The following is a 14,937-nucleotide window of genomic DNA, read 5'->3' as shown; positions in this document are numbered from 1 at the left end:
TATATATATATATATATATATCTTCTCCGCCTGATTTTCTTTCTTATTTCCAATCTTATCTCATCTTTTTACATTTCCTATCTATATGTTTGGGTAAAAGCAAGTTCCTTGAGCTGCTCATCCTGGCAGTCCAGGATGTCTTGATTATCCATAGACACAAGAAGGCTTTCAGTTGGATCTGTCGACAATCCCATGTCTATAAGCTTCGGGTACAACCACTGGCCAACAGCTTTGAGGGAGCACAATTGATTGGTTAAGTGGTTAAATAAAAAAAAATACTGTTTGCCCATTGCCACCCTACCCCATCTGCTCTCTATTCATGTTAACAATTGTGTTTGTGGCAACTCCCACTGGTGCCTGAACTTAGATGGATTATGTATGCATGTCTGTTAGCCCTACAAAGTTTATATGCACCTTTAAGTGTACATCCACTTTTGCAGGCAAATTAGGATAAGTCTTATCTAAGTTACATGTTCTTATTCACATAGCATAACTTAAAACAATAAAAATGCTGCTTTCATATTACATGCTCTTTTCTGGAAAACAAAGTTTTTCTCTTCATCAAATTTTCCTTTGGAATGCATGGGGAGGGGGCAGATCAATCTTAACATGATTAACCCGGTTTTGCTAAAGACTGTTCACTTTGCAGATAATTTCTCATTTTGCAAAGGAATTTTCCCATAGCTTAGTGAATGATGACTTCCACCATCCAATCATGTGCAAGCACAATACAGTTTTTTTTCACTTACTAGTAATTGGGTATTCCTTGCAAAGTTGTTTTTACTCATTTGCTAAGCTAAGTGAAAATGTCCCTGCAAAGTGAGAAGTTTATTTGACTTTAGTAAATGAACCCCAGTTTCTCTATGCAGGGCAATCTGTGGTTTGCCAGACTCTGAGTGAGACTCCTGTAAATCCAACTGCCTCCTCCATCAAAAACAATCCCACCCATGGCATAGATTTCTTGAATTACTACAATTTGTCAGGTACACACATTTTTCCTGGTCGAATCTAGTTTCCTCTTCTGTCCTATTAGGGAAAGACAGACACTATTTTTGATATAGAGCTATAACTTTTTGTTTTGTAGAAGTTTTACTCTTTATGTTTTATTTTTATTTATTTTTTTTAATTCAGTGCTACTTTATAACATATACCAGTATTACATTACAAATCTGTGTTGGTTTTCTCCACTCTTGCTGGCTGTGCAGATTTGAAGTTGAATAATGGCAGTTAATGAACCAGAGTCAGTTTACTTAGTCACTCAATATATTTTATTGCATTCTTTCTTGTTGTTTCTGAATTTGGCAATGGTTTCTGAGATATTTGAACAGGGAGTAAGAGGTAGGAGACTGAATATTACAAGCAATTCTTCAGACTCTGTATGAAACATCTCTAGCTGCTTTTACTGGAAAACAGCAGCTTGTGAGAGGATGTTGGCATTGTAAAAATGTTTGCTTTGAAAAAGTTACATTAACTATAAATTAAAACTGAACTCCAGGCAAGCAGTTAAATACACAATTGAAGCACATATGTAAATTGCTTTACCTGACAAAGGATTTGTAATTCTGAACAGCCAGTACTGTAATCCAATTAGGCACCCCTACCTGACAGCACAGTTTATCCAGTCCTAGGCGTTAAATTACGCCTAGGACTGGATAAACTGTGCTGTCAGGTACTACTACGTGTGGTACATCTAATTTATTCCGTCCGTTTTTTTACTACGGGCGGACGGCAAGAGGTTAATATTGTATACACTGTTAAGATGTTTTGTTTTCTTTGAGGTAATACTTACCACTTTCCCATTATATCAAACTGTTTGCTGTGGATGTAGAGATCTGTGCCCAAGGAGATGAGAGTATTGCAACTTGCAGGATGTCAATGTGTGCTGGAACCTCCTTTGTTCGCAGAGATCAATTGTTTCATTCTGTTGTACTCCAAACAATTGACCGCACACTGCTCCACTTCACCAGTAAAACTTTTATTGAAATACGTGGCTCAGGATCACCCCTGCTTCTTATCATCATCCATTCTTACAATCATCTCTGCTTCTTATACTACCCAGCTCTAGAAGTGGGGATGATTTGTGATCATGAGATGCGTATATTAATAAAGGTTTTACTGGTGAAGTGGATTAGTGTGCAGTTGATTTGCTTGGAGTGAAGTAAAGGAGTGATGACAGTCTCAAGTACAGCACCGCTGTATTTCTAAATGTGGTGCCTGCTCTGAGAAAGGGGGCAGTCATTTTTCTTGCATGGGCTGATTCTCTTGCAACTGCATCCACTACAAGCAGTGTACATAGCGGATCATTCTATTACTGGGTGAACCTGGATGACTTAAAAGCACCCAAGGTACACATTTGTAGATGAATGTAAGTGCTAGTCTGTGCTAGTCTTTACATCAATACCTGTACCCTAGGGGTAACCCTTAGATCTCTGAGCCCTTAATTTCTCCCAAGTCAAACTTAAGTTTAACTGCTATGGCATTAGGCCCCACCTGCTGTCATTCAACTGCCAAATGGCTGACCCTCTATTGCCCAATTAAACTCTGGCATTTTACAGTAAAATGTAAAGGGGAAGGTAATGCCAGGAAGGGATAGGACTTATGTTAAGAGAAGAAAAGTTCAGGTCCTGTTTACAATTAGGGCCTTGCATCCAAGAGGCTCCACAGGAATACAGAAGTAAATGTGATACTAACACACGTCTGCACTGTTGCTGTCTTCTGCACTTTGTTTGCATGGTCAGGTTCACTTTAACTGATACTTTAGCTGTTGCCCCATTTTCCATGATCATCAAACAGAACAAGCACAGTAGTGAAACTGAAGTGACAGTACGAAAAGCTAATATACCCCAAATGAATGACACAGAAAAATATATGCACAGGGTGGTATTGTAACATGCTATAAGACACTTTAGTTAGTTATGCTTTATATTCTGTTTGCCTCAAACATTACAAATTAAATCAATATACAATCATTTATACAGACCTTTATCTCCTTTATAGCCTTTTGGACCAAGGAGACCGATAGCTCCATGTGGCCCTGGTAGTCCTATATCTCCCGTATCTCCTTTAGGACCTGCAAAATTAAGTTTGTTAACCATATCTGATAGGCTTTTTTCATCAAAGAAAGTGTAATTTATTTTCTTGACACCATCAATGCAATGAAGTACCATCCTGGATGAAAATTAACATAGCGCTTTACACTGATAGAAAATGTTCAGGCAGCTTGCAAGAATCATTAATGTTATTTGATCCAGAGGACTGAAATCAATACATAGTCAAAATCACCTTTCATGAAATAAATGGTAGTCACCTTGAAGAGCATAGCTTTCAGAATACTTTAGCCACGCTGTAATTTGACTTTTTTCTTTAAGAAAGTAACATTGAGAAAGAGAAAAGTTACAGATGTAGTAAATGAGATCCCATTAATTCCAGACCAAAATGACATCCTGTATCCCTTGTGAATAGCAAGCTTAGCTGGGTATCCATGTTCATATACTCATTATAAACATGGATTCAGCATGGTTAGGCAAGTTGCTAAACTGTAGTAGAAAAGTGTTGAACATTAAAGGAAACCTGTGCTGGAAGAAACATAGGCTGCCATTACTGAAATCTAAAAATACAAATTGTCTGCATGTCTTCCTCATCCAATGACTTTTATGCTTCCTGAATCATTTGCAGAGAACAATTATTCTGACCAGGAGCTTTCCACATTTGAAAATCAAGGAAGTTGATTTGTGTGGGTGACGGACAATTTTGGGGGTAATCATTTTCTCTGTATTCTTTCCAATCTAAATGCATTTTTTTTTTTTAAAAGCACATGGAATAATGATGATGTTTACAGGTGAATTCCGGGATAAGCAGTTATTGTCTAAATACAAGAGGCATGTGTATTCTTACTTAAATCGTGGGGTGCTTTGTGTATTTCTTCCAGATCTGTGCAGGAATCCAGCATGACACTTTGCCTTTGTGCAGGAGTGTCCTGAATAAAGACCAGTCACTGCTTCTCTCTCTTCTTGTGCAGGGAGACTGGTCTTGTATTTGTCCCCCCCTGTAGTTTTCTGCAGGCAGCCTGTAGTGGGTGTGGTCTGGGTCCCTCCCACCACCCTTTTTGCTGCAAAGGCTATATAAAGCACAGTGATATAATGTATTTGGTGTACACAAAGTGGATGTATATCCTTTCTGGTTATTAAGAAATATATTTGCATGAAAGTTTTTGTGCCCGGAGTTCAGATTTAACCCTTTTCCTGCCAATGATTTAAGGCATATGGCGGAACACAACCGCTTCCAGCTTGCCACCTCAGTATTCCTTACGTTGCTGGCTTTTACCCTTCTGCTATAAGCTCATGGGCGGTACAACCTGTCGCAAGTTCTGAGGCTCTGCACTGCTCTCTCCTCCACCCACCGCCAGCTCCATGCTCCGTTCTGCCTCCCCCCCAATCCCCACTGCTCTCCCCCGCCTGTATTGGCTGAGGCAGCAGGGATTTGAGGAGAGACATAGCGCTGCAGCCATGGGGTGGGGGGGGAGGCAGAAGGTGACAGTGGTGACAGAGAGCGGAGCTGTGTGGGCTGAGCAGTTCAGGATGCCGAGTGGAGGATCAGTATATACATGTAATATTTAAAGGATCCTTCCCTGTACCAAGCAAACACCGAAGTGATCAGTGCTGACCACAGTGTTTGTAAATAACTGAGCACATAGTAAGCTGTGTCGCCAGTTATGAACAGGAAGTGCTTACATCACGCCATGTTCATTACTAAGTGGGGACATAGTAAGGTCACTATGTACTCAGTTTATGAATGGAGAGGAGCACTCAGTACAGAGGCTTCATGTCCATTCATAACTGGGGAGAGTACTATGCATTCTCAGTTTGTGAATGAACAGGAATCTTCTGTACTGACTGCTCCTGTTCATTTAGTGCTGGGGCTACAAAAAAAGAGATTGAGGAATCAATCTGTCCTCAACCTTTTACTATTTCAAAAGGGAAATGTCAGGGTCCCCTGATATTTCACCTGAAGCTTCACCTGAAGATAAATAAAAGAAAAATAAATAGTTAAAAAAGACACAACACCTCCCACACATATAACATACACGTGTAACAGTGTGCACGTACACCACAGTGCACATGCGTAACAGTGTGCATGTACACCACAATTTACATGTATAACAGTGTCCATTGTGGTGTACGTCATGCGCATGTGCTGCAGTACATTGTTAGAACACTTCACAGTGATTGTTTTTTTGTTTTTTTGAAATAATATTAACTTAACTGTGTGGCAGCGCATGGCAAAGTGTTGTGATATGCTGTGTTGCGATTAAATGTATGCTGGCATAATTTTATCACAACACACACCAACACTGCACACAAATGGCAATGCAGATCAGGCATTACCACAACACATTTTCTTTTTCAAAAGTTGTTTATTTACAATTTTGTGTTTCTTCTATTTTTCTTACTGTCTCTAAAAAAGGAGCATTTTAAAATTGACTAATATTTGTTATGTATTAACTCAATACTGTTTTATCTTTTGGATTTAGTCAAAAAAGTGTTTTTTGTGTGCACTGATACTGATACTGATTTACGGGATTTTATCGATTTAATTGTGCATTTTTATCAGTTTCATATTGATTTGATAAACATTTCCATCTTTTTATTCTACCAGGCCTGTTCTTTTAGGAAGCTGCAGTTGAAAGGTGAAGCTTTAGGGGAATTGTCAAATGCTTTTTCACTTCAAAACTTCTCATCCCATACAAGTTTATGAAAAGGCAACATAGACCCTTAGATTCTTTTTTCAATATGTACCATGCACTAATTTGCTGTACAGCCTGATGTTTACAGAACTCAATAGATCAAACTGAATTTTGAGTGACCAATCCCAGTGACCCATTCCTTTTTAAACAGCTTAGATTGAACTTTCAATCAGCAGTAAAGATCATCTGCTATAGTGAGCTGTGATTCCTTTAAATATGCATTAAATTAGTTTTGTAAGCATAAAGATTAAACAGTTATAACAAACATTAGGTTAATTTAAAAGAAACATTAAAATAAAGTGACCATTATCATTTCCTTTTACATAAACAATTGAAAGTTAAATTTATGCATATTATAGCAGATTGCTTCAGGCCAGTCCTAAAAAAAAGCAGTGACATGCACATTCTTACTGATATTCTAAACTCTAATCACAAGTAATTTCTCCAACTCCGTACAGCTGTCTTGGACAGACCAATAAAGCTATGCTACAAAGAGCATCAGCAGTTGTTAGCTGGTCAGGAGATGTGAGCTGCTGAATAACCTTGTATATAGTGCAAGAAGACCTTTTAAGCCTGGTATATTATATCACAAACAAAACTTCACAGCCGAAGATGTAATGAGCTATAAAACTGTTGACAAAACAAATTAGTGGCTGGTAATTTTCTATGAACTAAAATAAAAGACTCATTTCTTTTATTAGACCATCATATGGTTTACTGTGTACAAGATTTCAAATCTTGCGAGCCCTAAGAACACTGTGTTTCAAAAGCTCGCTCTGTGCAAGTGATTTGTAGAGCCAATAAAAATCGGAGGCCTCTTTTTTTTCCCTATGCTAGTTTCAGAATGGCTGCAGTATCGGAGAACAAAGAACGAGCTGAATTATCAGCCAATGAGCAATATAATAAGTCATCTTCGACCATGTTAAGTTAGAGAAAGTATTTAATGCCAAAAGCATTAGAACTGCATAAACATATTGGGCTGTGATACCAACTTTCTTTGTCCTTTCAAAGTCAATTACAGAACACCCTCACTAGAAGATTACTTTGCCATTGAGTTATAAAAATGTGACTTTCAATGCAAACATGCAACCTACAAGTAACTATTTTCTTCTGTTCTATGCTATCTGACATTCTCCTGAATTTTATTTATTACTTCAGCATTTTAAAGTAAATATGTAATTGTCTTCTTGTTACCACATGAGTGTGATCTCCTCTCAGGAGCTGTTTCACAAAATCTACATACGATTATTGGCCATGAATAGCTAATACTGCGTTGTGGGAAATGCCCTAAGTTAGAGCAAGGTAACACAGTGACCATGTTTTGTGTTAATATATAAATATTTTGTACAGCATTCACAACACTGTACACACATCACAAAAAGATTGTGCATGGGGATTCAACATTTTCCCAAGATCAGATTAATCCCCACTCTTCCAGCACAACCCTGCCAATCAGCTGTCAAAAGCCAGAATTTATATGAGTTGTAGAGGTATTTGACAGTTGAATTACAAGGTTGGGGCTTCACACAAGGGGTTGGGTCTATATTTTACCAGAATTTTAGTCTAATGCATTGCCTTAGTGTAGTATTTACGGAGTGGCGGTGTCACTGGGATTGATCTTATGATTCACTCTGGTACTACAGGTGTATGCATTTCTGTTAATATGCTGTTTTTACAGTCATATAAGCAACAACCATTCTCATATATAATGCTGTGAGATATAGTTCTGCCACTAAGTTGTAATGCATGCTATGACTAATCCCTGCATAATGCAATGTTCTTTCTAGTCCATCTGCATGGCTATGATGCAATTTCCTGTCTGCATGTGCCTGTTGTTTTTCCATACCTCCCAACTTTCTGAGATGACAAAGAGGGATGCCTTCCGGCACAATGTATTTAGGCAATAAAGACACCCCTGCCACGCCACAAGTTATGCGGACCATTAAAAATGTATATGACAAAATGATTGCTTAAACCGAAAATTGTTTGTTGTTAAATTGTTTGTTTCCCCCACTACTTTTCCTTTACACTGGCATTTCAAAATAGCAAAAAAAATAATTATGAGATAAAATGCAGGTATTACTGCAGAATAACAGTTTTGGTAGTTAAATGTACCTTTCCATAGATATCTGTACATCAGACAAAAATGATAGACAAATGATGAGGAAAGAGGGACAGAGAGATTTGGTCCAAATGAGGCACAATTCCTCTATATGAGGGACACTTGAGACGAGATGGGCTTGGAGAGTCTAATCTGTCCCGCCCAGGTGGGTTTTGTCACAATGAGATTGGGTGTTAATATCATACGTAAATCGCTTACGGTCTTCTCAGGATTCTAGGCCCTTCTTTGTGGTCCTTGGACTTGTTCACCATGAATACAGAGAAAGCCTCTGATAATGTGTCCTTGACCCGGCTGATGAAAGTATTGAAATAATGGGTTTTACTGGCAATTGTATGCATTCTGTAACATCTCTAAACAGCCCCCAAGGTTCAAATGTATACTCTAGCTCATTGTCTCAGCCATTTCAACTTCAAAAGGGGACAGGGCAAGGTCCTACATCCCCTTAACTATTCAATATAGCACTTGAACCTCTTTCCAGGTCTTTTGCATTATCAGACATATATCGAGGCTGGCTTGGGAGTAAACAAAAGGTGAGATCCTCTTCTCTTTTTTGTAGATTATATCATCCTCTTTCTATCGGATCCTAAGTTGCAAGTGCCTGGATTGATTCAACACATAGATCATGAACTGCATATTAACTAACAGAAGAGTGAACTTATATTTCTTTAGCTTGAAAGCTGACCAGGAATGAATGACTCACTGTGGATTTAATATCGAAAATTATGCCATCACATATCTGGGAATAATAGTCCCCAGGACACAATAATAGTCCCCAGGGACAAACTTTATTCTAGAAACTACTAACCACTCATAGCTAAAATAGCAAAAATAATTACATTTTTGCTGAGACTTTTCCCCACCTGCTGTATCCTCTACAGAATTCTCCCATTCTAATGAAGCATAAAGATATACAAACTGCATTTAAGGCATTCCTGTGGAGGGGAAAAATCTGAGAATATATCTTGGCAGGTTAAGTAAGCCACAGTATGATAGATACTGGGGTTCATTTCCCGGACCTTCAACTTTATAACTTGGCTAGCTTAACAAAGCTTGTGCAGGATCGGTTAAATGACACACACATGTGTCACTCTGGAGGCTCAGTTGGAAGCACCCTTATTATTTCATGGTGTCATCCAAACTCCTTTGGCTCAACTTTGGTGTAATGTGCTATTGATAGAAACTATTATAACAAGGAACTGGGGAAACAATTTAAAAATCAAAGGAAGTGCTGTCTGCATCAATACTTTTGACATCCTCCCCAGTAATTTCTTGGGGATCAACGGCATAAAGTTTATTCGGATTGGACAGCAAAAGGCCTTTTGTCTTTCCAATAGATGTTATCACCACAATGTGACCAAACAGGTGAAACATTTCTTAAGAGCTATCTTGAGGGTAAGATAGGATTACCCTCCAAAGCATTATTAAATCATCTTTCAGAAGTCTCTCAAGTTAAACAATGGGCAAAATTATTGGTTGCTCTGTGGAGGATACTGAGGATGTATTATGTAGGAGGTGTAATGGCATGAGATGAGCAGTAATCGCCAAATCCTGGACAGATATTTAATATTTTATTTAAAAATCCACCATCAGGATGGTTTTTAGAACGCCCCAAATGCAAGCTAACCACTGAGAATTTTATTAATCTCCTGTGGACAGATACAATTATCTATATGAATATGGATACTAGGAAGAATATGGGATTGTTCCATATTATATATAACCCACGTGTAGACCAAGACTCTGCATTGATGAAATAGGAAACATATATGTATCTTGGGGAAAAAAAGAAATGCATACTGCGTAGATGGGTCCAGCCCACCCCATCCCCATTAATGGACTTTAAAATACTACTGCATCAGGCCATGCTAATGGATACATTGTATGCCACCCAAGACCCAACAGAAAGAAACACAAACAAAACGTTTTTTTTAAATCCAGTCCACATTGACTGTAAAGGAATCTACAATAGAACATCTAAAGGATATTATCTCTTTCATTAGATATATGACTTGTTATGCCAGAAAAAAACTTAGAGGTACACTAGGACCACTGAAGGTTTTTAAGAATGAGGAGTGGGCTAGGAGAAGTTGCTTGGGTATACATTGATGGATGTGAGGAAGAAGTCAAACAGACAGCTCTTAATGGCTTACCAATAAGTTGCTTCCTGTTTCAGGGGTATTTTGCTTGCTAAGAAGCGCTTCTCATTGGTCACCACAGTCAGGTGTCCACGCTGACTAAATAGTGCTCAATGCTAGCGAGTGGAAATAAAAAAAACAGAGCGCAAGGCTGCGCTGCCATGTACGAAGTACAGGTAGTTCACTGGCACCGGCCGAGGGGAAGAAGAATTCAGCCAAATGTAAGTACAGTGGGGGAAAAGGGGGCCAGATTAGAAGGGGTAATTCAATTTTCCCAAATTCACCTGGGAAAGTGGAATTACCCTTTAAAGAAGAAACAGAATGCAGAATGTGCCTTTACTTCCAACAGGGCGCCACATTATTTTTTCACCTGGTAAATTGACTCTGGAGCTACAAGTCATATGACCAATAATAAAAATGTCTTCACTCGCTTGGTTAAGAAAAGAGAGCATAAATTAGAACAACTAATGGGCAGTATATGATATCAGAAGGAATACGAGAATAAGGAACTGCCTTCTATCCCAGTCATCAGAAAGATACCCATCAAAAATTTACTATATTTCCCTACTCTTTAAAGTAACCTTTATCAGTGGAGAAGCTCACTAAGCAAGGAAATGTAGTGACACTTAGAGGTAACAGCTGTATTATCTCAAAACCAAGCCATATAATATCTAAAGAAAAGCACAGGAGGACTGTATCAGCTAGCGTGCAGTGAAACCGTTAACAACGTCAAAGATGAAAATCAGCATTCCAGTGGCATAAAAATTGACCCAAGGATTCAATAATAAAGTATACCAGCTGCATAAAATTAAAAATGACCAGGAAATGTTTTCCCACACATAGCAAGAGGCAGACCGCCCCCAGACTTAAAGGGGTTGTAAACCCACATGATATTGTGTTCAAATCTCTGCAGGAAATGTTAATGCAAATAGAGCATCAAGCACTGAATATGTTTAAAAAATCATACTAGCTATGTGACCACCCCACTCCTTTGGGCTCTGCATGTCTCAGACAATGGGCACCCAGCAACTATCTTCAGGCTCCTAGCTGCCTCATCACATGCAGTACCACTTGACGGGGCAGATAAAAGCATTGCTGCTATTGCTATTGACTGCACGGCAGACTGGAGGAGTATTGACTGGCAGCGTCAGGGTGATGTGCTGTGGCTTGGTCCTGTCCATTGTTCAGGCCATGCAGTTTAAGCCTTAGACTCTGCTTTTATTTTTTATATGAGGCATGCACAATGTACAGAGGGACCATGAACCTACAGAGCACTGCCATTGCAGACAAGCCAGGATCAGCAGGTATTTTCATCAAATTAAAATATGAAAACAAAAGGGAAGGCACACATTGTTAAAGAAATTTATTGTAAAGGCTTTAATGTGTTTTTTGCTTTTGGGTTTACAACCACTTTCGTTCACTAAGATCTCTATGGCCCTATGCAAGCTTAGACTCCAGGAAAGCATGTCTGCATTTTTGCACAGTCCACCGCACCGCCTCTACTGTATGTGCCCTAGTGGCGACAGAAAAACACAGGTCACCACCATACTGTTAATAGTCTGGCTTCCATCCTTACATTAATCTTACAGAAAGTCTACATTATATGAGTTTTTGTATGTATATAATGGTAGAGAAGGGAAAACACATTTACGGAAGTAATTAATAAAATAGAACTTTATTTATAAAAGATAACCACTACTCACAAGAGTCCAAACCACAAACACTTATCAGATTCAATATCACCAAGGATTTCATACTAATGATTGGCACTGTTATGTGGCAACCCACTGGCAACTGTGTGTAGCTATGGCATGCTCCACTCTCCCTCCTTGGCAACATATTTAACAAAATCTCTGCCTTCAATGGGAGCCTGCATTTCTCTGCCTGGCCCCATTCCCCCATGAAAGTGGAGATTCAATTGAAAAGCATTTGGATGAGTGTGTGGTAGAATTGGAAGGATGGGAGACAGACTGATGCTGTAAGTAGTATAGATCGTTGTAGAGCACCTTGTGTTACACTGGGAACAGCGGTGGTTAAAGTGAGGCTTGGAAGGCGGGTGAGCTGAGGCTTGCTGAGACACTGCTTGGTAGCAGCAGCCGTGAGTTTACCAGTGTGCCATGAATTACAGGGAAGAAGGGACAGTGGGGCACTGCTGAAAGGATTTAATCTTTGGTGGAACAGTGTCAATGACACTATTGTAACTCTTGAGTAAAGACTGTGATGTACTGAGCATCTATAAAGGAACGCTGGGCACATAAGTATAACTACATATTACATTCTACAGGATCAAATTTACTCTAAGTCAGCTGAAGTGACTATATCACATTAAAACTGCTTTCTTACAGGGATGTGGACCAATTAGGAATACAACTCAGTATTTTTCAAATGCAAATCTGAGGGACAACTAATTTTCTACTACTTATATGTTGGTTTCTATACTTACTGTGTATGGTAAAAGAACTTTAAAGATTTAATATGGGGGACTTGATTAAAGTGATGCGAGAAGCTCTGTATGCCAGATTTGGCACTCTTTAGAGAATTGTGCATTTTATCCTGGATCTGTCTTTATAACAGCAGAGAAAGGAAGGAAGCACAGACAACCTTTAAGAATTTTGAATAACTTGAGAAGTGAGACTCCATGGCAGTGATTGTGTGATACATTCATAATCAAGCTTCTGTACCGCACCCTCTAGAGTACAGGATGGATATACATTTATTTATATTATAAACACTTAAAGTTTGCCATAAAGAGAGGGAATAGGAACATGGCAGAGTTACGGAATTCAAAGCCTGACCCGAAACACATCAAGGTCTTTGGAAGCAAAGTGTATGTACATGTTTCTAAAGAAAAGCCTTCAAAATGGAACATTTTTGTGTTAGAGAAGGTATATACTGTATGTTTGCTACAGTAAGGGCCTGTTCACACATATACCTGTGTCCTGCACTGTACCGCACGAGATCAACCCAGGCAGGGCCGTCCCTACCCTATATGCAACCTGAGGCAGTGGAGCAGGGGGTGTGGTGGGGTTAGGAGGGGCAGATGCTGCTGATAGTGCTGGGGGGTGGGCAACAGGTGCTGCTGATTGTACAGGGGGGTGCTTTGCAGTGCATGCGGTGGGATGGCCGGCTGTGTTAGAGCCGTGCTGTCCACTCCCGCCAAGCTCACTGAAGTCACTAGTTGCTAGCAGCTTGCCGGGACGCCAACTAGAGCATCCCACTCAGCCCCCTGGCAACCGATGATATATAATGTAATGTTCTTTCTTGGGGAGCTACATAGTTATGATGTAAATTCCTGTCTGTGTATTCCTGGTGTTTTCCAATATACCAAAAGGGGCTCAGCCATGTGTACAGCACCTTCTTGACTGGTAAGAGTCAAATCTGCATAAACTTTCCAACAATTTCAGCATTGGTGGCCTCCACATGCATCTAAAAAGGCACATTTATCCACCTATGTTCTGTACTTTAAAACACGACATCTGACTAATCTATTTACCATTCCCAGAGTACATATATGAAATACTGTAACAAAAAAAAACACTTTTTAAGTTTGATTTACCTGGCAGTCCCATTGGTCCAGGATCACCCTTTGGTCCAGCTAGAGGTGTACAGCAGTCACAACAGTTAAAGAAAAAATCAGCTGTTTCAAGAGTAAAATTGTCAAAAGGATAAAGAGTGGTGGCAGTCCTGAAATCAGGGTTTAAAGTGGCCAATTCAGTGGTGGTGTCACTGGTTTCAAGCATGTCAGTGAAAACAGTCTCCTCTGTCGGTGGTGCGATCGAAGTCTCGAAGACATTCACAATCTCCATGTTGTACGCTTTTTTAGTGTACTTTGTCGGTGGGGTTGTCTTCGCTTCCAAATAAACAGTAGCAACCACAGTTATGAAAGTCGCTGTGGGCCAAGATAAAGTTCCCATTTTTTATCTGTCAAAAAGAGAAATGGATGCATTATTCATTTCAAGCTTCTATATTTCAGTCAGCTTCTTTAAACAATAAGGTATTATGGAAACTAGATTTAAAACGTGCATACACTATGGTGAGGTCTTTGTGTCAATCCCATCTGTGATCTCCTGACTGACACATCCAGCTAGGCTGCTTATTGTACTTTTGGATTTATGGTGTTGAGAAGCTAGGCTGATGTAGACAAATGTGTCCACTTAGAATTACAGTAATGCCTAAAATGTACCCAATCGTGCCATTAAACCGCTGACTGAAGGACTGCTTCTAAATCTATGTTCAAGATATAAAACCGCATAGCGGGAAAGAAAAATCTCCACAGTTTATGAACACATTCAGAAAGCAATCATATTTTAAAAGTTTGTGCTGAGTTGGTATACTGTTTACATTCCATATTACTGCGATATTGCCTTGAATTGAATTACACCAAAGATGATAAGGAATAAATGTGTATATATGTATGCATGTTTCATCTTTTAGAAATGCAGAGTTGTACTGCAACTCAGCTTTCATTGGGACTTAACCCTTTCGCTGCCAAGCCCTCCGGAACATTTTTCAAATCAGCTGGCCAAGCCATTTTTGAATTTTCTGCAATTTTTTCCTATTGATTTGATTTTCAACTGCTGCGTTGCTAGCGTTTGTAAAAGACCCCCCAAACCATATATTTTCTGAAAGCGCAGGCCCGGTAGAATAAAAAGATGGTGATACTAAATTTGTAGGCCCTGCGATAATTGCGCAAATGTTTCTCAAATTAATATTAAACCGATAAAAATACACAATTCAATTGTTAAAACACACCAAAATCAGTATCCGTGCACAAAAAAAAATATTTTTTGACTAAATCTAAAAGATAAAACTGTATTGAGTTAATAAATAACAAATATTAGCAAATTTGTAATTGCGCCTTTTTGCGAAAAGGTAAAAAAATGAAGGTATGCAAAACTGTAAATAATCGACTTATGTAAAAAATTGTTTTGGTGTTT

At 39.0% G+C, this 14,937-nt stretch overlaps 1 protein-coding gene across 1 annotated transcript in view; it reads right to left on the bottom strand.

Annotated features, from left to right (window-relative positions):
* The window catches only part of OTOL1 (otolin 1), a 37,042-nt gene that overhangs the window by 5,188 nt on the left and 16,917 nt on the right, over positions 1-14,937 (bottom strand). Inside the window, exons 2-3 of the mRNA XM_018553959.1 lie at positions 13,557-13,921; positions 2,981-3,070 (exon numbers count right to left, since the gene is read on the bottom strand). Coding sequence (XP_018409461.1) covers positions 2,981-3,070; positions 13,557-13,914 — 448 coding nt within the window. The 5' untranslated portion in view covers positions 13,915-13,921. The remainder of the gene's footprint in view (positions 1-2,980; positions 3,071-13,556; positions 13,922-14,937) is intronic.

The sequence above is a fragment of the Nanorana parkeri genome, unplaced genomic scaffold, assembly GCF_000935625.1.
Source record: "Nanorana parkeri isolate BGI_ZX_2015 unplaced genomic scaffold, ASM93562v1 scaffold136, whole genome shotgun sequence".
In the NCBI taxonomy this organism is placed as follows: Eukaryota; Metazoa; Chordata; class Amphibia; order Anura; family Dicroglossidae; genus Nanorana; species Nanorana parkeri.
The sequence above is the reverse complement of the archived record's forward strand: the minus strand, read 5'-3'. Positions and strand labels throughout refer to the sequence as shown.